Below are 22930 nucleotides of genomic sequence, written 5' to 3'. Positions count from 1 at the left end.
ATGAGTGTGTTTGTATCTGCTCAATATTTCATCAGAACTACTGCTTTGTATCTGAGCGCTGTGTGGAAAATCGATTAGTGGGGTGAAAAGGTGGAAGTGGGGAGAGTTGCTGGGGGCAAGGGCAGCTGCTGAGACAGGAAGGAACGGTAGTGGGGAGTAGAGGGGGGATTCAGTGGAGACAGAAAAAACCGCTTCCAGGTTTAATTTCCCAAACATTTCTGGAGGGTGTGATGGGAATGATTGGGGGGGGGATATTTATTTACTCAATCCCTTGATTTTTACATATGTGTAAATCAAGACCCAGAGAGGAGATGAGACAAATCAGGGGCAGAACAGAGCCACGACTACTGAAATCAAGAACACCCAGGTCTCTGCCTCCTTCCACTCAACCCTGTGGAGAACACAAACCACTATTAGTATACACCCGACATCCAGTCCCGCACTGTGGGCACGATCAGCAGCCGAACGTTGCCAGCATGTTGGTCCTTGTCTACGGTAGGGACAGCGTGTTTTACTCCCACAGAGACTATCAGGAGAAAAATATTTAATAGCTCCTATCTCAGTACAGTGAGGTTAAATCCAATTTGGTGGTTTTGCAAGAACTCGAGGGTGGCAAATCAAAGTAATGAATACAAATGGCATTCCAGTTATGTGTATTTTACCACAATAAAAAAAGTTTTTAATTGGCATTCCAAGAAGTTTGTTGAACTTAAATGCTTAGCCATTTAAAATTAGTCTTCTACCCCCATACGCATGGATAGAAATATCTTCAAAAACCAACATTTTTCCTTCTAATATTATTTATGTAATCGAAACATATATTCCTTTTGGTTCAGTGATTCTACTTCTAAAAATGTATCCTATACTTTCATGCATAAAGGCAATGATGAGCTACAGATAAGAATGTCTGCTAGAGCAACATTTGCAATATCCAGAAATTTTAGATATCCTAAATGATCATCGGTGGAGATCTGGTAAAAACAAATTATGGTACAGCTATCTAATGGGATTTTACAGTCCTTTTTAAAAAGAATATTTACATATACTGATACTAAAAGCTCTATTGTTGAATGACAAAGAGGAAGCAGCTATGATATGCTACCATCTGTGTTAAAAAAAAACAAATGTTATGTACACATACACACATGTATATTCATAAGGACATATGCATAATAGATATCCATACCTATATATATGACATGCCTCAAGGAAGGACATCCAACTAATTCAAACTATATAAGTTTATGATATGATTTTTACTGTATTTCAGGCCATGTGAGGCTGTAGTAGGCACATAAATTTTCTTGAATGAATGAATTCCCTACATGCTTTTTATAAATCAACTTCCCGGTGTGTTTTATAAATCAAACTTGACCCCAAAATGTCATCCAATTTTTTCTCAGACTTTTTTTTTTTTTTTTTTTTTACCAATTTAACACTCTTCTCAGATAATTTGGGAAAGCCGGTGAGGAATAACCATCAAAAAAGCAATTCCAGCTTAAAGTCTTTTACACACAAAAAAACTATCCTGCAATATAACCAACAAGGCAGACTTTCCGGCAAGCAAAGTTTTTGAATGGTGATTATTTAATTAAGAGGTTAAAAAGGCACATGCCGTCTCTCTTCACACAAAGGCGGTAAGGTTTCAGGCCTTGCCCACACTCACATACAGTAGCACTGTGGCATACTTCCCCACGTATGTAATGTGAACCCAAGCTTTCTGCCTCGTCGGCTGGTAAAACGATAGGGGGCTATCACAGGGATTAATCGTATCCCTTCATTCTATACCCTTTAATCCTAAAATAAGCAGTTCTAAATGCATTCCACAACAGCATATGCACTTTTTCAGAGAGTGAAATCAGTGCTCCATGATGACATTCCTGAAATGTTCCAGGTTATTCCTCGATAGATAATGGTGCATATTCACAGAGAAGTTGAACTACAGGGGGGAAAAAAACATTCTCGCTTTAATACTTATTATAACCATGTGTAATTGAATTTACTCTCGTAACTTAGGAAAACTCAAGGTTTCAGATGAAGTCATCCCTACCTCAGAACAATACGTTCTGGAATAGCACGCTTGCCCTTAGCAAGCACTCCTGAAATTTAAAAAAAAATATTTTGGATCCTCAGTCATTGAGAACATAATGCTTATTGCTAGAAATGACAGTTCTAAATCTGTCAAAGTAGTCAAAACTAATTCTTGACTCTTGGGCAATAGCTAATATAATAGAGCCTTTTATCCAACATAATCAACATCTGCAGTCCAGTTGGGATGAAATTCGGCTGTGGTTGACTGAAAATCCAAGATAATAGTGGCTTAAACAAGAAACTAATTTCTCCCTCATGTCAATACAGTCTGGGGTTATGCAATTCAAGGCTACCATGATGTCTCTAGGGTCACCAGGAACCCAGGCAGTGCCTGTCTTGTTCTGCGTTCCTCAACACAGGGCTTCCACTTCACAGTCCAATTTAGCTGCTTGAGCTCCAATTGTCACACTCATGTCCCAGTGGGCAGGAAGCAGGGGTGTGCTTTCTTTTGAAAGGTATTTCCCCAAATTTTTACTTACTATTTCAACTTAAATGCCTTTGAGTAGAACCTAGTCAAATGGCAACCCTTAGGAGTAAAAAGAGTTGGGACATACTGTCTTAATTCTCAGGCTATATGCCAGACAATATTTTATCTTTTAATTTTTTTAAAGATCTTATTTATTTATTCATGAGAGACACAGAAACAGAGAGGCAGAGACACAGGCAGAGGGAGAAGCAGGCTCCCTGTTGGGAGCCTGATGCAGGACTCAATCCCAGAACCCCGGGATCACAACTTGAGCCAAAGACAGACGCTCAACCACTGAGATACCCAGGTGCCCCCAGACAATATTTTAAAGGTTTTATCCCTAAGGAAGGAGTAGATGATGGATGTGGGGACAACCAGCAGTACCTACCACACTGAGGAATCACAAAATAACATATATGTATCTTAATTTTTTTCTTGAAATACACAGCCATACATTCATTTCTAGGGAGAGAGGAGATTTTGCATATGGGTTTACTGAACAGAACACTTTTTATGCCATGGACAAAAGAAACCTATCATCCATTTTCTTCACTTTCCATTTTGGTTATTTTTAGAGCTGTGTCATAACTTAAAGATGTCCCCCCAAAATCTATGTTCTTTTACCATCTCTGCCTCATTCCTGGTCTTTTAGAATCATTTTGCCCAAAACCTAATTCAACTGGATTGTTCTTAGTATTCATCACTGGGTCATTTCCAAGCATTCGGCTTAATTTTCATAGAAATCACAACTCTTATTTCTGTTTACATCTTTATTTCATAGAGCTATGAAGTTAATTAACATATGTACCTACAGTCCCAAGTATAACATCCACAAATAGATTTAGGAACAAATTCAGTCCCGGTAATACACAGGTCTACAACACAACTACAGGGATTACAAGAGAGTGTCCTGAAAAAGGACTTAATAACTGGATGTTTCACTGAGGGAATAGACATCTTTAGTTTACACAGCAAGGGGATTGAATAAAAAACTCCTCTCAATTTTCTTCTTGCCAAAATCTTCTCAGTTAGCTGTTTCATCCAAAAAGCCCTAGTAAGTAATGCTATCATCATGTGTAATGATGATGGAGCCCTTCCTGATTCATTTATCTGCCTCAATCTCAAGAAGAAGGAAAATGAGATCCAGAGGAGTCCGGTAAATTTCCAAGTATCAGAGATATGTTCTGCATTTCCCAAAGGCATTTGCTGCTTGCAACAGTTTGCATTACTTCTCACCGGGGTGAGAATGCCATTGGCTTTAGGGCAGGACTACCTTGACTGTGAAGGCACAGACTCTCAGGCTGCAGAATGTTCAACAATCCTGTCTCCAGCCCACTGAGTGACAGGAGCAGCCCTTCCAAGTCACTGTGACAAGAACACAGAAATGCAGTCATGAGTGACCAGATGCCCACATCCCAAGATGTAGACGTGATTTTTTTGTTGTAGTTGTAGAGTTGTTTTCCAATTGTCTCCTGGATCACACAATCACAGCTATGGACCTTGCTTACATCCACAGACAATATCAAATCCTAAGGAACCTTAAGAGCTCTTTTAGTCTCCTTGACAGAAGTGAATAAAGCTTGGCCCAAAACATGAGGGTATGCATAGTATTTTAATAATTCCTTGGAAAACAGATGCTATAGTTCATGAACACAAACTTCACCCGTCTATTAGAAAACAAATCTGTTTTCTAATAGCTATTTATACTGGACTCAAGTAAAGAGAAACATGTGAAATGCTAATGTCATTAAGAAAACAAATAATGTTTTTTCATACCTCTGCCTGTTGAGATCCTTTGTCCAATTTTCTATTGAGTCATTTCATATTTTCCTCATTAGAGCTGTTTCCACATTTTGAAAAATTAGGTCTCTGTATATCACACACTACAAATAATTTTCTCAATTTGTCCTTTGAAAATTTTTAAGTTATTCACATGAAAATAATCTTCCTTTATGACTTCCAGGCTCCAGGTCATCCATTCATTTATTCATTCATTCAACAACTTCTATTGGGATTTTTGCTGTGCACCAGGTATTTTTTGGTGTGTTGGGGAATTAAAAAAAGACATGGAACAAAAGACTCTTATGAAGTTGAAATTCTTGCATAGACTCTAGTAATTAAATTGAAAGCAGATCAAAATGTAGACAATCCATTAAAAATGTAATATAATGTCAGGTAGTGAAAAGTGCTCTGAGAAAAACCTAAGAGAAGCAGGGAAAAGGGAAGGGCTGGAGCACTATTTAGGATGGTGAGGAAATGCTGCTCTAAGGAAACACTGGAGAAGAGGCCGGGAGGGAAACTGTGTAGACATCTGGGGGAGGTACTAGCACAGGCAAATGCCCTGAGGTGGAAATATGCCAACTGTGTTTGGGGACAAGTAAGGTGGTCAGTATGGTAAGAGGGTATGCAGTGGGAATAGAAAAAGAGAAACTATTTGAATTTAGATATGCCTTTTACTTTCCAAATTTGTAAAAGCATTCACCCAAAAGAAAAAAAAAATTTTTTTTAAGTTTCGGATCTCTTTTTATTGCAACTGGAAAGTTGCTTGTTCTAGTACCATTTATTGAATCTTAGCCCACTGCTTTTACACGTCACCTCTCTTGTATACGACTGTGCCCAGAGACTTGGATCTAGTGTTGGAGGCGTCCTGGTCTGCCTCAAGGATCAATTCCTGCTCCAGCACCACACTAGTTCACCCATGTAGCTAGCCTTAGGAAGTATTTTACTGTCCAGTGGAGCCAGAACCTCCTTCATCTTGAGTCATTTTCACAGATACCAGACTGACTGGTTCAACTTCCCAGCTGATGAAAGAGCTTAAAATCTAGTTTAGTAAATTCCATGGCCTCTCAGTGATAGGAAGAATATACTAATGCTTAAGTGGGGGGTGGGGACTCTCTCCAACCTAAAACTTCTGGCCCTCAACTGCAACACCCATCACTTCACAGTAACCTAAACCACTTCATGATAAGAAAGCTCATAGACTGCTAACGTGGACAATCATTTAATCAGGTTTATCTGGTCTCCCCGATGCAACATTGAGTTGGGGGCTGGGCTATAGTGGTTCTCAAACTATGTTCTCTGGACTACCACCAGCAGCAGCACCAGCAGCAGCACCTAATTTATTAGATGTAAATTAAGCACCAACGGAGAGCTAATGAACGGGGGAACTCTGAGCAGGAAGCGGATAGCCCTACTACCATTTAGATTCCTCTGGAGCTAGGCAAATAATATGATGCTCAAAAACCCATACCACAGATCTGAGTCGTAAGATCTAACCTTGGCTTCAATACTAACTAATTGTGTGTGTGACCTTGGGGAAGGAAGTTAAACTTGTAGCATCCAGGTCTCCTTTTGAAACTAAGGTGGATTCTGGTGTCTATCTCATAAAGGGTTTCAAGAATTAAATCTGAGAATATAAGAAATGTTAGAATAGAATAGCCCTTGCACATTGTAAATGGTCAATTCATGATAGCTAATATGATAGGGATAATGAGAAAAATCTTCATTTGCTTTCATTTTATTTCAGTTCATTTATTATGAAAAGCCAACATCCATTCATGCTGAATTGAACAGAACAGAAATCAGGGTATAGAGAAGTATAATTAATGTTATACTTTTTCTGGTTGTGTTTACAGAGAAGTGATAGGAGCTGAGGAGTGGAGTAAGTTAATTCTGGTGGAACTTTGTAGAGATGGGATTTCCAGGAGTATGAAGAATTTTCTTTTCGAAGGGAGCCCATTTTTCCCCTCTGTTGAAAGTGAATCAATTGCATAACCTAGGCATTAGTTAAAAGCCCCAGGGCCAAAAGTGCTTCCCACAAATAACTGTCCACACACTATCAGTTCATTTCTTATACATCTCCTGGCAAAGCCCAGCAAAAGCGAAAAGAAGATGGATGAACTTCATAGGGTGACCCCGGGGGTCAACCAATTCAGACTGCTGAATTCATCAATATAGACAGCAAATTCCATCCACTAATAGCAGTTTGCACAATCCCCACCTATTGCAAGCAAAGCATTTAACTGCACCTAGAAAAAGGCACATTCCCCACAAAGGTGCCCCAAAGTCAATACCCAGCCCTCCAGCACCACTATACTTTTACAGATAACACATTTAAAAAGCCCTCATTGGGTGCATTGCTGAAGAATATGAAAGAGTGTATGTTTTATAACGATTATTATAATGAAACAGTATATGCTTTATCACCACGATTATTATTATAATGGGTTGAACAGTTGATATCCCCCAAAAGATACATCCACCTGGAATCTCTAAATTTGATTTTATTTCAGAAAGGAGTCTTTGCAGATCTAACAAAGTTAAGGAACTTGAGGTCATCCTGGATTAGGGTGGACCCAAGTCCAATGACAAGAAAAGAAAAAGGGCTGGAGAACAAAAGCAAACACGTGGTGATGTTAGAAGCAGAGATGGGAGTGACACCTATGCAAAGACTGCCAAAAGCCACCAGAAGCTGAGATGCAGGCATGGAGTGGACTCCCCCTCGGACCCTCCATAGACAATCAACATTCCTGACACCTTGATCTTGGACTTCTAGCCTTCAGAACTGTTAAAGAATGAATTCCTGTTATTTAAAGCCACCCAGTTTAATTTACATAATAATACAATTATGTAAAACTTTCTATCAAAAAAAAAAAACCTAGAAAAAAAAATCACACCTTAATGATGAGAGGACTCTTCTGGGTGATGGAGTTGCACTCTTTTTTTTTTTTTTTTTTTCCTAAAGAAATCATTTGTCTTTGTTGAATCTTAACTATCTACATGGCCCATTCATTCATTGTCCAACAATTTGATCAAAATTAATTTAAAATAAGAAATCAACCTGCCTTAAAATGCTTTATCACTGGAATTTTCAAGAGTAAAACCCAAAATTTTCCAAAATCCCTAGCAGTAGGATACATCTGTTCAACTGTTCTACCTTCCAGAACCCAGGAAAACCTATGTATGCACTCTTCCCTATGGGTTCAAATATTCCTGGACCCAAGATGATGGAGACATTCCTGTTATCAATTGCCTCCAAATTTGGGGCTTCAAGAAGTTGAGAGGAGACTGTAATTATGACTTCCAAACAACTCAGTAAGTCAACGGAGAAGCTCCAAAGGCCGAGTCATCAAGGATGCAAATGACAGGAGTGTGCTCCTGGGTGACACACTGTGGAACAAAAGGCTTTGAGAAATTATATGATCAGAGTAATTTCATAGTATTGTTGAAGAAAGAAAACACCTGCATTCTTATAATAAGCCCCCTGGAGGCCTAATTCCTCAGCACTCAAAGTGGAGGACCCGCTTTGGATGTTCCATGTACACTTAATGAGCCAGTTTTTAAGAATTGTGAGAGCAGTTTCTGCATCACCAAGTAGTTTACCAAACATAAAATCAAATAACACTCTCATTAAATGCCTTCCAGCTGTCAAAGGTGCTTATGTCTGGTTTGCAATGTGGTGTCAGGATCTGTAGAGCATTGGGGAACATCAGCTCAAAAGCACAGCTCCAAAGACTGGAGAGCAGATTTATTTTTAGCTTGTGGACTTGAAACTGGCTGGAAAGGGGTGCTCTGTAAACTCCCACCCTTGACCTCTTCTGTGGAGGTTTCCTCTAGAGCACATGCAAATGGCATTCAGCAGACCTCTGCCTTTCCCAAGCATACCACTCCCCCCATAGCCCAATTTAACACCAAAGCTGCCAATAAACTGAATGGAGCGCCCTTAATGTATGCAGATCTGATGGGGGAAACTGTAAGTAGCCAATTTCTCACCTTTCAGACACCCTAAGAAGCTCAACACCACACCCTCTGATTTTATAGAAGCTTCACCTTTAACGTCTCATCCACAAATAAACCAACTAGCCCAGGGTTCTTAAGACATTTTGTTCAGTGTAGACAACAATCTAATCTCATCCCCAGATCACTGAAAATATGACTGTTTTCCCCAACATATAGTTTTATATTTAGACCAAGAGAGTCAAAATGCCAGAGCTAAACACTCTGCCTTGGTTACAGTACTTGTGATCTTAAGCCTCAAAGACCTGGTTTCAAATATTGACTCCAGTGGTTATCACCCATGTGACCCTACAGCACTTTACCTAACCTCCCTGGATCTCAGTTTCCTCCTATTTACCAAGTAGAAGATAAAATACATGGCACATGGCTCCCTCAGAAAATTGTTCCGAGAGAGCCATGTGCCACTGTATGAAAAAAGCCAATACGGCAGACCCTCAACAATGTGAGCTCCTTCCAAAGAGCATCTCCCAAATAGGGAGGATTTAACTACTTAGATGTCCTGCTCAGCACACTTGTCCCTGCCAAGTGGCAACGTTATTCTATTTTGCCATTCTTATCATCCTTCCAGTCATGCATAATCACTTGCTTCTTCAAATTAGTAGCACAAAATTATAGGTCTACAACAGGTAGTCGGTAATGTAAATGAGTAAGGCAGGCCAAGTGTAATGCAATAGGGAATGATGGGGACTGTGGAAAAGTTGGGCCCATGTGTTCCTACCAGAAAGGAAGGGAAGAATGGCCTGTGGCCAGAACTGCCAGAAAGTCTCATTATCCCAGAGAAAACCTCAAATCTGATTTCTTACATGAAACATCAAATGCTGGCAACTACCTAACATTTTAAATCTGGTACCATGTCAACAAAATATAGGTAGAGGCCAGATCTTATCTCAGGAGTTCTCAGGGTATAATCTTGGGTTCAAATGTTGTATAACTATCCTTGTTTTTCATGCCTTAGAAAAGGAAGATTCTGCTTAATGATCATGTAAGTTAAAGTGTTTGGTATGGCGCACCAGAAGCCACAAACACTGACACTTATTAAGTAGGCTTGAGTAACACGGAGTAAGTATCACCTTAATGATGCGTGGCTTTCATCTTGGATATGAATTTTCATGGTCCAGGGGATAGGTGTGAGGCACAAAAAAGGTCCTTTTTTTTTATATACTCATCCCAAGGGCAAAATTTAAATGTCTTCTTGTTATGGTTTGCAAATTGTTTGAACAAACATCATATGCATACTTCATTTAAGCAAACAGATATTGAGGGTATAGGATTCAATTCTACCAAACTCCATTTCATCTGAAGTGTCTATGTCGGCAGGTAAGTGTGTGATGTGAATCTGCTATTCCATCTGGAATATTCATTTCTTTAGAACCTGAACTCCCACGTCGCTGAGGGTAGTGGAGCTTGGGGATCCCATCTCTTCTGGCTGAAGTTCATAAAATGAGGATCATCACATCCATTTAGCAAATGAAGCATTGCAGCTCACGGTGGGGGTGACTTGTTCTGTCACTGAATCTCGAATTCCCAGGGCCATGAACCCACACCTTCCTTCTTTTTTTAAGATTTTTTTTTTTTTATTAGTGAGAGACAGACACTGCGAGTAGGGGAAGGGGTAGATGAAGAGGATCTTCAAGCAGACTCCCCAGTGAGCATGGAGCCCAATGCAGGGCTCAATCTCACAACCTGTGAGGTCATGCCATGAACCAAAACCAAGAGTCAGATGCTTAACCAACTGAGCCACCAGGTGCTCCTACCTTCGTACTCCTATGTAGTCTTGTTACTATTCATTTCTTTTGACCACAAACAGATGGAGCTTACATTACACAACATGTACAATGAGGCATGTTACATGCTTTATCCCATGTAATCCTCATGACAGTCTCATAAGAGAACCTCGTAATAGTATTATTCCCATTTTTCAGGCGAGAAAACCAAGAAAGGCTCAAAAAGGTTAAGTTATGTTTTCAAGGATTCTTAGCTAGTAAAAGGCAGAAACAAGACTATAATCCAAGCAAAATGTCTTCAAAGCCTGTTCCTTTAACCACTCAACTATAATGTTCCCATAGAAGCCCTTAGATGCTTCATAGAAGTTTTATGACACTGCCTCACAGTATACATTCCTCTCCAGAGATCACCCCCCATGGCTCTTCCATATACAAGGCAGGTAGAAGCCTTCTGATCTCAAAGTGCTCAATGCTCTGGGAATCATTGCCTTTACAGAATGTTCCTCTGTCCACAGGGAATTCCCTCTGGGGTTCTCATTAATGGCAGAGTTAAAGGATAACCTTACAGCTTTTTGAACCAACAGACCACAAAATAACACATTTATGAGATCCCCCCTCATCCCACCAACCTTAAACAACAGAAGCATAAGGATGAATGACAATCTTTCAGCAGAATGTGAGTACCACTTTCAGGATTAAAGACAAAAAAAAATGTATTTCGAAAAAAATATGATTGACAACAATGCTCCGTGTTTTCTCACTATTCATCGGGTACAAATTGTCACTCAGGGTGATTAAACAAGGATTAATTACAAGGTTGCTATACAAGCTGAGATGTTTCAAAGTTTCAGCCTGAAGAACACATAAATATACAAAGATTTTTTTTAATAGCAGGGGTGGAATTTGGCACCATCTACTTGGAGGACAACTTGACAAGAGCCCCACATAGTCATGCTGTAGCATAGGAAAAGCTATTATCATATAATATATAATCAGGGACAATGGAAAACAACCAAAGTGGCCACAGACAGAAAATTTTTAATTCAGTGATAGATAACCCATACACTAGATTCTGAAAGCTAATAAATGTGTTAGATTACATCTTTTTGCTCTTTGTATAATGACATATGAAGATGTCCAAAAAATTTCTCATTATTAAAGTATGCTATAAAAGACCACATAGAATGTATATATTCTCTGAAATCTTATTAACAAATAATAATTTTTTAAAGATTTTATTTATTTATTCACGAGACACACACACACAGAGAGAGGGGGGAGGGGCATAGACACAGGCAGAGGCAGAAGCAGGCTCCATGCAGGGAGCCCGATGTGGGATTCGATCCCAGGACCCCAGGATCATGCCCTGAGTCAAAGGCAGATGCTCAACCGCTGAGCCACCCAGGCATCCCAACAAATAATAATTTGAATGAATCTGGGGAAATAAAACCAAGCCATAAGCAATAGGTCTCTAGCTGTGAGATCAGCAAACTTTCTGCAGAGGTCCATGTCGTCAACACTTTCAGTTTCCTGGACCATGAGGGCTATCTCAGTTACCTGATTCTGCTATTGCACAAGCCACCAGAGATGAATACTAGATGAATGGGCATGGCTGTGTCCCATTAAAACTCTATTTATGGATTTAAAATGTAAATTTTATACAATCTATATGTGCCACAAAATGTTATTCTTCTGTTGATTTTTTTTTCCTCAACCATTTAAAAATATGAGAACTATGTTTGGCTAGTAGGCTCTAAAAAACAAGTAGCAGCCTGATTTTGTCCCACTGGCTATAGTTTGCTGACCCCTGCTCTCTGAGATCTAATTAAGGGTTTTCTTCTGTGTGCTGTACATTTTATATGTGCACGTGTGAGAGGATGTGTGATTTTAAATACTTCATAATAGCCATGCCTTATTTTGAAATCGGAGACAATAATATAGACATACAGGATGAACTATTAGGTTTCTTCAAGAGAAAAAATCCTACGAAGGTGCTAGAGCTTCCATCAAACATATTATCAAATGCTACGGACATAAAGTGAGCCAAACAGTAAGTTTCTGAGTTGCTAAGGATCCTTCTCTACTTTGAGGATTCCAGGCATAAACCTTGGGTGCACACACACATACACACTCACCATCTCTTTCTTCCCCCCTTTTCTTGGCACGTCAAGTGACTGAGACAGAGAGTGTTTTTCCTCCCTAAGCAAAATAATTGGTGGGAACCCATTTCTTAGCCAAATTACAATCCACTAAAGGAAACCAGGCCGGCATCTCCCCAGATCACCACCCGAGTCATCAATCAACACAATTGCCAGGGCAACTAAGATGCTTTTCGAGGCAGTCTTGGCTGACCCAGTGAGCACTGCCTCTGGGGTGGCTGCGTGAGGCCAAAGCATCCTGCCTGGAAAGGCCGCTGGTTGTCCAGAGACAAACCGCTCTGCATTATTAAAACCACCTCACATAGCTACCACTGGTCTGAGCTGTCCACGTCAGCTGTTCTTGCAAGTGCAACGCCAGGAGGCTTGTTCTAAAAGCCCGCCTTTTAATAGTCAAGTCGAATTTACATTTATCAGCAAAGCTGAAACGTTAAAGGGATTACAAGGAGCTTAGAATCCACTGGCAGTTCATTGATCTGGTCCAGCAAACCTCATCTCCACATGCCCTTTAGAAATGGCTTTGGTCTATTCCCTGGTTCTTTGGTTGTCTTTGATTTCTGCACCAATCCCATCCAGGTTGGAGGGGAGGGGAGGTTTCCTCTGATTCCAAAAGGTTCTCAGAATCCTTTCTCCTAAAACCAGGAGAAGCTGCTTGCATATTCCCCTAGACAGTGGTACAGACCAGTGATCAACAAACATTTTCTGTTAATGGCAAGATAGCAAATTGTTTTGGCTTTGTAGGCCATACGATCTCTGTTACAAATACTGAACTCTATCACCATAGCAAGAAAACATCCATAGACAGTATGCAAGCAAATGAGCTTGACTTTGTTCAGATAGCTCTTTATGGGCACTGAAATTTGAATTTCATAGGATTTTCCTATGTCATAAACTATCCTTAATTTTTTTTCCAACCATTAAAAAAATGTTAAAACCATGTATGTCTTATAGGTCATACAAAACAGGTAATGGGTCATATTTGGCCAGTGGGACTTAATTTGCCAGCCCCTGGTCCAGACCCTTGCTATTCAAAGTGTGGTCCCTGGACCAGCAGCATTAGCATCACCTGGGAGCTTCTTAGAAATGCAGAATCTTAGGCCCCTGCCTCAATCCTGTTCAATTGGAATCTGCATTTGAATAAGATGCCCTGGGAATTCACATGTAAGCCAAGTTTGAAAAGTCCTGGTCCAGACACAGAATTCCGCAGTCAGACAGGAGTTATAGGACCATCGACTAGCCGGCTATGGAGTCTAGGCAAATTGTTCGACCCTGAGACTCGGTTTCCTTATTAAAACAGATATAAATAATTGTGCCATTGCCAAGGACTGTTGTAAGTGAAAGACAAGAAAGATGTAAAATTCTTGCCTGGCACTGTCAATACTTTTAAAATAGTAGCTAACATTACAGAATCTTACTATTTTTTTTAAATCATTTTTGGAGAGAGGAAAATGCTTATCCAGGAGTTACAAACTCCAGTCACTTCCAGTATGGGACAGGCCATCTAAATATGTGAAGAGGTCCTTGAATGCACCTGGAATGTCAGGGACTACTGCAAGCCAAGGTCACACCCATCTGAAGGGAGACTGCTTATCCGCTGCCAGAGAGCAAAGTAGGCTCCTTGCTACCACATCTTTGCATTTTTGAAGAGAAGCTGGAAACCTGGATTTTTAATGTTATAAAAAGCCCTCTTACTTAACACACTGTGCAGACCAAAGAAAATCCACCTGCAGGCTAGATGTGACCAGAGAGCCCTCTGCCTTACAACAGAGAGGTAACAAGAGAAATAAGTCACAAGAAAATGAACCTGGATTTTAAAGCTAAATTCCGGCTCATCCTCCCTAGCCAGGAGACCTGGGATAGATTATTTAACAACTCTGAGCCTCCATCTCCTCATCAGGGAAATCACCACATCTACCTTGGAGCGTTTGGTGAGGATGAACTAGAAGTGCATGTAATATGGGGAGGCACGTCACTCAGGACTGGGTAAACGCTCATCCTTGGCATTGCTGAGGTTTTGGCATTATTATTACTATTTTATTCATCAGACCCTAGGCATTCACAGGGCAAATCTTCACTGTAAAAATGGCTATTTTTCTCTCCCTGCTCAAACTGGTTGCAAACAAGCAAGCCCAACGAACCCCCCACTGAGCACGCTGTCTCATTGTACACTAAGAGCTTAGTTATTAATGATTTTGTTCTGGCCACAGTCCATGAAGATGCCTTAAATGTTCCTCTTAATGAAAATTCACTCTGAGGCCTGGCCACTGTGGGGTCTGCCCTAGGCTGCCCGGAGGTGCTGCTGCTTCGTGGCCAGGTCACCTGCAGGGAGCAGGGCTTGCTTACCTTTGCTCCTACCCTAGGTCAGGTGGAGGAGAGTGCTGTGCTGGACAACTGCGAGCCCTCTGTTCCCCAAGGCACAAAAATCCTCCTAGGGTTTGCTTCCCCCCACCCCCTTTAAAAAGCCTACAAATCCCCACATTTGTCACCTACAGGTGTGGGTGATAGTAGAAATAGGGAAAGAGTATTCTAACTCAGGGAAAACCCACAAGCTCTAAGAGACTTCCATGGGACCTTCGGCATCTTTCCTCACACATAGAAAGCCCCAGAGTACAGAGAACAATTTGGCATACGCAGTGCTAGGTGTTAGAACTCGCCATTTCTCTCTCTCTAAAGTGCACACGAGTCAGCTGGGGATCCTGTTAAAGCTCAGACTCAGATTCAGGAGGTCTTGGGCAGGGCCTGTGATTTTGCATGTCTAGCAAGCTCCCAGGAGATGGTGATACAGCTGGTTCTCGCCCCAGGTCTGAATCAACAGGGTTCCTCCTCTTCCCTTGTTTCCTCTAGGTCTCCACTCAAATGTCACCTCCTCAGGGGGTCCTTTCCAGACCACCTTATCTAACATGTAATTATTTGGTGAATGAGGGCAGGAATCCCGTCTGGTGTGTTCTTTGCAGTAACCCCAGCACCAGCAGAGCACCAGGCACAAAGCAGGCACTCAAATATTTGTTCAGTAGAGCGATCTCACTTTGGCAGTGGAGGGAAATGAAACTCGGGGAGCCTAAGCCATTTGCTGAAGGTCACCCAGCTTGTCAAAGCCAGAGCAAGACAGCAGGGCGGCTCCTTCTGGACTTCAAAGCCTTAGCTCCCTCCACCGCACCAGAGGAGGAAGCAAAGTTTGTTTACAAGACGCTTCCTCCCCTAGAACCTTAGTGCTTTCAAGCTGGATGCAGGGACACAATTCTCTTCTACTTTTGGGAGATGTCCGCTGGTGCGCAGTGGATTGGAGGGGACCACTGTGGAAGCAGAGATGCTAAAGGAGAGGCCAAACAGTTATAGTTCGGGTGCCTTGGTACTCCAGGGTAAGGAAAATTCTCTCTCTTTGGGTCAGACCAAAAGAAGCCTTTCAGCCTATGTCAGGCCAGCCTTCTGCTTCTCTTAGGGCACAACGGTCTTTCCCAGGGGCTCACAGCCTCCCCAGGCAGAGGAGTGGAAAGTGAGCATGCTGTAGGTTTCAAACTGCCAAAAAGAACATTGTGCTGTAACCCAGAAATGGTTGTCCCTCCTCTCCAAAAGGTCACCAGAAAATATGCCCATGGGGGAAAAGGAGGGAGCAAAAGCAAGGAGCTGCTTCCTTTCCAGCAATGGGTGGAAATGCCATAAAAACCCCATTCATGGAGCCAAAGTGAAGCCTTTCTCCTGCCAGTGGAGAAACTGCTTCTGCATGAAAACCCATCTCAGCCTAATGAAAGGGTCTCTTTCCAAAAGAAAGGCTCCATAATGGGCTGAAAATACAACACTTGTTTTCCGCGTCACAAAATCAACTGGATTAAAACAGCTGAAGGTTCTCCAAGAAACTGTGGTCATGAAAGTCTAAAGTAACCTGGACACCCAGCAGCCTCAAACAGGCTAGCTATGCCTCCTCCCAAGCAGCAGTTGAGAGGAAGCTAAAAATAATGAACAAAGGTAGCCAATAGTTACTGTGTGCCTAATCCTGGCAAACAATGTGCTTTCCGTATCTCAATTAAACCCTACAATAATGCTGTGAGCTAAGTACCATTATTATTCCCACCTGATGGCTAGGGAAACCGAGAACCCCGGAGAGTGAGTGACTTACTGGAGGTCAGAGGTCACAGGGAAGAAAGAAGGAGCACCCCGCCACAACCCCCACACAACCCCCACACAACCACCACCCCACAGACCTCTCAGAAGACTCCAGAGTAGGGGAGGAGCTGGCAAGCACTCTCCTGTTCGGGCTCTGCCTTTCCCACCCTCAGTGAGCACAAGACAGATCAGGAAGGAAGCGGCGAGTGGTCCTGCCCTCCTGGATTGGGTTTGCAAGTAAAGCTCCTACACCTATTCCACGTATCACCTACTCTTGCATTTGGGATGTGCAGGGGGCCAGCTCAGACCACACCTATTTGGGCTACAAAACCAGCCCTGATGGATGCCTCTTTCTGCCCATTACATATTTATAAGGTCGCCCGGCCTTGCCTCTGACACAGAAGTTATTAAATGCTGGGGAAGCCATAAGGGCTCCGCTCAGTGCCTTGAAACAAAAGGCAAAGAGGCTGCCAGACCCATATGAGGCAGGAACAAAAGCATTTAATTTCTGAAGGAGCCGGTTGGGAGTTTCCTTATAACTGGGTGCCCAGCACACATTACCATTTGGGAGAAAGTAGAGAAGCGCGTACAGAGGGGTAAAATAAAATCAAAGCATCCTTTTTTCCCCTTGTGCCCAGAAACCGCCCTCTTCAAAGAGCCATATGAGTGGTGGGGAAAAGGGAAAGATGCACTCATCAAAGAGAGAACATGTTATGATGTCGGAGAATATCCTCCTGTCACTGGTTTTTCCTTTCCGTGAAGTTGCCAAGAAGGATCCACCTCTTCTCTTTACATCATCAAACTGAGATCCTGCAAGCCTGCACCCCAACTTTTTCCAACCAGAGCCCCAGCAGCCAGATGCAATGGGAGGGCACCCAGATCCCGCATCTCCCAAACATAATCATTCCAATCCAGGCTGGGGCTGCCTGGAAGTCAACATTCACGGCACATTAATAAGAAACATCTGGCCACCGAAGAGGGTTGACACAGCACAGGCGGGCAGTAGTGGATTTGTGGGTGGGACCCAAGAGCTACAGGGGCTGAATTAAAAACACAATCGGAAAACACCAGCTAGTCCAGGGTATCCTCGGAACCCTACACTGCGGCCCTTGGAGACACTGCCATGCCCAAGTTGAATTGTTTGGGGGCTGAGCAACTTAGATACACAGAGCGTGGGTAGGAGGGACTCAAAACTCTCCCATCAGGGAAATGCAGCCTGAGCCCAGCTCTCCTGCATCCCCCAGTGTCTGGCCACCACTTCCACCTTTCGATATTTGTAGCAGATGTAGCCTCATTCTTAAAGGAACAGCCTTTGCATTCTTTCCATGTGACTTACAAGTGAGATTTACAAAAGGAGATAAATATAGGCGTTTGTGTGTGCGTGTGTGTATATATATATATGCACATACATATTTCCCTAGTCCGCCCTCCCCCGAAGCGTTACGCCTTAGGACTCGGGTTTGATGCATCCTACCTCCATTTATGCAAGGCGAACCCGGGGCACTGGTCACCGCAGGCGTTACATGGCTGGCCTCTCTCTATCCGCCCCAGTCCGGTCAACTTCAAAACAGAAAAGACAACACAACCACGTTTCCACCCGGGGGCTCCCTCCAAGCCCCACCGGCGTCCGGGCCGGATGACCTGCCCCTCCCACCCCACCTTATCGGGTTTGACTCCCACGCTGCTGTGTGTTGTGGGGAAGGGTTGTGAACCCGGACGGGCTACCTCGGGCGTGGGCACCAGGCCACCAAGAGATGGCCACGGCTGGGGCTTTGTCTCCCCCAGACACCTTGGTCGCGGGGTCCTAAGAAACAAAAGCAAGACCTTTCTGTTCCCCCAGGGTCCCCGAGAAGCGACCATCGCGCCTTCGCCTGGGGCCAAGCTCGTGCCCCTGGGAAGGGGGTAGCGCGGGGCACCCCAAAACACAGCCCAAAGTCAAGTCCGCGGCTAGAGCTCCAGGAGCCTGCACCGGGGGAGCCTCGGTACCGTGATCCCGATCCGCCTTCAGGGGAAAAAGGCGAGGGAGGGGGCTCTCCGGGGCAGCCCCACTCTGTGACACTCGGGGCCGCGGCTCCGGGTCCGGCTCTCGCCCCGACGGGGGATTCGAACTTAACGCCCTCCGCGCCTCCGAGCGCTCCCGCGCGCCCCGGACGCGCCCCGCCCGCGGGGCCGGCTTACCTGGGGCCACAGGTGCGCGGCCGCCGGGCGCAGGGGGGCCGGGCAGGGCGCAGGCGGGGGCCCCGGGGGGGACACTCACCGAGCGGCTGGAGAGTCTTTTCCGGGAGCTCCGGCTGAACATGGCCGGGCGCCTCCTGCACGCAGCGCCGTCCGTCGGTCGGTCCGCGCGGGGCCGGGAGGGCGGGCGGGGCGGCCGGGGGCCTGGCTGTCTCCGCCTCGCAGCCCCGGGCTCGCTCCGCAGCGCGCGCCTCCCCGCCTCCCGCCTCCCGCCTCCCGCTCCCCCGCCCGCACGTCCCTCCCCCTCTCCCGGCATCCCCCCGCCTCCCCGGGTTCGCCCCGCGGGCCGCCGGCGCTCCCAGCCCTGCCCGCACCCGCTGCGCCGACCTTCCCGCCCCCCGCACCTGGGCCCGCCCCCCGGGCTCTTCCCTCACCCCCGCCCAGGTTGGGGCAGGGGCCGCTCGGAGGTGCCCGGCTGCTGGGGCTGGGAGAGCCGGTGCAAGGGGACGGATGTGGGCTGTGTCTGTGTCTGTGTCTTAGGTTTTTTGTTTTTTTTTTTTAATATAATTCGCATATAGTAAAATTCACCCTTTTTAATGCACCATTCTGCTAGTTTGGGCAGATTCACACAGACCTGTAACAGCCAGCACAATCAAGATCTAGAGCAATTCCATCGTCCTCCAAAACTGTTTTAAAAGTTTGTGACATGCATGGAATGCATTCACTAAGTCCTGGTAGATGAGAAGGAGGAGGAGGAGGAAGAGGAGGAGGAGGAAGAGGAGGTGGAGGAGGAGGACATATGCCCCTCTCCGTACAATGCCTGGAATATAGCAGATGCTCATTAAGGAACTGGTGAATCATTGCAGGGCCAGCTTGGAAGCTCCCCACCACCACCCCCCACCCATCACGTGCCCATTCTTTTCCCACCGTTTGGTAGCTCGTGATCTTCCCAAAGTAACTAACTTTGTGATTCTGTCTCCTTATCAATTCAGAAAAGATGTTGACAAGAGTCCCGGTCGCCTGGGTGGCACCGTGGTTGAGCATCTGTCTTCTGCTCAGGTGGTGATCCCAGGGTCCTGAGTCCCACATCAGGCTCCCAAGAGGGAGTCTGCTTCTCCTTCTGCCTATGTCTCTGCCTCTCTCTCTCTGTGTCTCATGAAAAAATAAATAAAATCTTTCTTTTTTAAAAAAAAAAGATGTAGGGACGCCTGAGTGGCTCAGCAGTTGAGCGTCTGCCTTCGGCTCAGGGCATGATCCTGGAGTCCTGGGATCAAGTCCCACATGGGGCTCCCTGCATGGAGCCTGCTTCTCCCTCTGTCTGTGGCTCTGCCTCTCTCTGTGTCTCTCATGAAAAAATAAAATCTTTAAAAAAATAATAAAAAACATTCAGACTTATTTAAAAATAAAAAATAAAAAAAAAGATATAGCAAGAGTCCTAATCTCACAGTATTGAGAGAGATGGGTGGGCACTGGTACAGTGGTTATAGATATTATAACAGGCACAAAGGACTCATTAAAGATTAGCTGTCAAAAAAAAAAAAAGTTTGCAAACCTGAGACTTCTAGGCCATGGTGTGTATTTACCATTGATGTTTCTGCTTAAATACCACCTCCTCTGAGAGAACTTCCCTGACCCCCGATTGGAATGTCTCACACACAGATGCTCCCTCATACCACATGTGGCATACACTGAAATGATCTTGCTTACTTATTTGCCCCCACCCACGCTTGTTCACGTCAATGGCTCTAGGGCCTGTATACAGGCGCCTGCATGTGGTAAGTACACCACAAATATTTGTCAAAAGGAGACATTCTTGTCATTGTCAAAAAGATAATTCTCTGGGCTTAGCTATTATTCTGGGTGAGACATTGAAGCTGAGAAAAGAAAAGCTGTGTGCTTGGGGTAATAGCAAAATTAGTGGCAAGGCCAGCCTACTTATATTCCAACCACGAAAGAACAGGGGGAGTGACTCAGCTTGGATACCCACTGCGTATCAATGTGAACTGATGATCACTGATGCCCAGAAAGTAAGGTCTGATTTGAGTTCCAGGCCAGAACAAGGGGGAGGCAAGGGAGGAGCCAAATTTACAGGGGACCCCAAAACTTAGTAAACATAATATTGAGGTAAACAATATTCTCACTCAGTATTTTAAAGAATTGTAATTGATGCAAAAAAAAATAAAGATTTTTAATAAAGACCAGATCCTACCCTATACTTACATGTCCCTCCCTCCTTCACCTCACCATAATCCTAGCTCTGGAAAAAATACTCCAACGCTTAGCGACCTAAAGGGTAGACTTCTTTATATTGCATTTATCTGTTTACCCAACACCCTCCAGCACCAATAGAAGGTATACTTGCAGAGAGTAAATGCCATAGCTCATTCATCTCTTTATTTGCACAGGCTCTGGCTCATTTCAAATGCTTAACAAATGTTTGTTAAATGACTAAGGAGAAGTCAGTAGCTTTGGTAGAGGTGAGGGGCAGGGGTGGTAGCAATTAAAACCCCAGGTTATAATCGGTACCGGTGCAAGAGGCTCACCTGGCCTTCTCAGCAGGGCTACTGCATTACCTGCTCAGCACTGCACTGTGTGGGGCCTTATAACTGGCAGGTGTGGGTCGGGAGGACTCTGTTCTCACTGCAGCTATTGCCTACTTGTATTTTAATTATGAAAACTGTCGGCCAAGGTCAGGAACAAAACCAATGCATTACAAGTTTCTAACAGATGGAAGGAATGTATCCCAAGGAAGCAGCATCGTCTTCAAATTCCCCGAAAGAAGTACAAGGGCAGGTGGCAATAGTCTCACTTCTGGAAGGATGTAGCTGGTGAAGGAGGTAACAATCATTATGCCCTTGGGGAAAATGCGGTGGGTAATCTGGGCACTTAACTTGTTTCTCCGTTAAAGAGGAGATGCCAGGGGGCAACTGGGTGGCTCAGTGGTTGAGGTCTGCCTTTGGCTCAGGGCATGATCCCGGGGTCCTATAGGGAGCCCGCTTCTCCCTCTGCCTATGTCTCTGCCTCTCTCTGTGTCTCTCATGAATAAATAACTTTTTTTTTTTTTAAAGAGGAGATGCCAAGAAGATGTAAGTGGTCTCCACATGTTGTCTGATCAAGCCACATTCATGAGGCCCAATTCTACTTCCCAAACAGAGCACCAAGTGTTTCCTTTGACACCAGCCATAAAAATCACACCTGAAATTGGGGTGCCTGGGTGGCCCTGTCAGTTTGGGCGTCCAACTGTTGATTTCGCTTGGGTCATATTCTCGGGGTTGTGAGATTGAGCCCTTCGTAGAATGATCTCTCTCGAAAATAAACAAAATCTAAAAACAAAACAAAAACCTACCCTGAAACTAATGTAACATTGAATGTTAATTATACTTCAATTTTAAAAAGCAGTAAAACTAAAAAAAAAAAATAATAAAATTGCTTTCAAATCATCCCCTGCTGGACGAGTTCCTCCTTGGTTTATCTCTTCTGAACAGGAGCTAGTTTTCTATGGGCTTATTTACACCTGAGGCTCACGTTTGAGAAGCAGTATTTTACTTCTCTAGTCAAGAACCGCTTTATCTTGCTTAGGAAGATAAGGCTTAGTAACCTGGGAAGGAAAACTCATTCTCACTGTCAGCTGTGGGTGAACTGTAGACAATTTTATTTTACTTGATATCGCTGCGTTTACCCTTCATAGAACTCTTTGATGTGTGCTCTTTCCTCATTTCTCAAGGCAGTGCAATTACTGATGGAACTTGAAGAAATCCTCATACATGATTATTGACATGGAAAACGCCTCTGCTATCATACAAAGTGGGAAAACAAAACCAGTATATAGGCTGTTTGGCTTTAATTCGTCTTAAAACAGGCATCAAGAAACTGGAAAGAAACACACAAAATAAGTTTTTTTTTCTTTTTTCCTTTTAAATGTGTTTCCTATAATGAATGAATGTTCATTTTATAATCAGAAATGTAAAGTTATTTATCTGAATGGAAAAATTGTACCCTGGTGGCCTGAGGTCGCCTAACATAAAATCTGGGGCACGTATAGCAAGAAGTTGTTGGTCTCATCTTCCCTTGGTCTATACATGCCCACCTTCTGTTTGGGCTTTTCTATTTTTTCTTATATGAACTCGAGACTATTAAGCCAGGTGAAGCCTCTGATGCCCCGTTTCTATGCACCCGCAGCAAACCTTAGGGGTGTGTACACATAGTGTTCCCTAAGATAGGGAGTAAGAACACAATAGCTCAACATAGGCTTACCCAGGTGCACATCTCTTGCTGTTAGCTACTGGAAACAATCCTGAGTGTTGCAAAGGGGGTAAAATCTCCCTGAACAGCAGCCAACACTTAGAAGATTCATGAAAACATCTCCCTAATCAGAAGTCTACAAAGAGAATGTTGAAAAAGTGTGGAAAGCCATGGGTGGC

The 22930-nt window shown here is 43.8% G+C and overlaps 1 protein-coding gene across 4 annotated transcripts in view; it reads right to left on the bottom strand.

Moving 5' to 3' along the window:
- The window catches only part of PRICKLE2 (prickle planar cell polarity protein 2), a 321924-nt gene extending 303176 nt beyond the window's left edge, over positions 1 to 18748 (bottom strand). For 3 of the 4 annotated variants that reach the window (XM_025456472.3, XM_025456473.3, XM_025456471.3), the window contains exons 1-2: positions 18321 to 18452; positions 17809 to 17894 (exon numbers count right to left, since the gene is read on the bottom strand). Coding sequence is in view for 1 of the 4 variants with exons in the window: in XM_025456470.3 (XP_025312255.1) it covers positions 17809 to 17894; positions 18592 to 18633 (128 nt within the window). In the remaining 3 variants the exon portion in view is untranslated. Of the gene's footprint in view, positions 1 to 17808; positions 17895 to 18320; positions 18453 to 18591 lie in introns of those variants that run through there. The other variant, XM_025456470.3, reaches the window with a different exon arrangement.
- Positions 18749 to 22930: the final 4182 nt, after the last annotated feature.

The sequence above is a fragment of the Canis lupus genome, chromosome 20, assembly GCF_003254725.2.
Source record: "Canis lupus dingo isolate Sandy chromosome 20, ASM325472v2, whole genome shotgun sequence".
NCBI classification, from domain to species: Eukaryota; Metazoa; Chordata; class Mammalia; order Carnivora; family Canidae; genus Canis; species Canis lupus.
The sequence above is the reverse complement of the archived record's forward strand: the minus strand, read 5'-3'. Positions and strand labels throughout refer to the sequence as shown.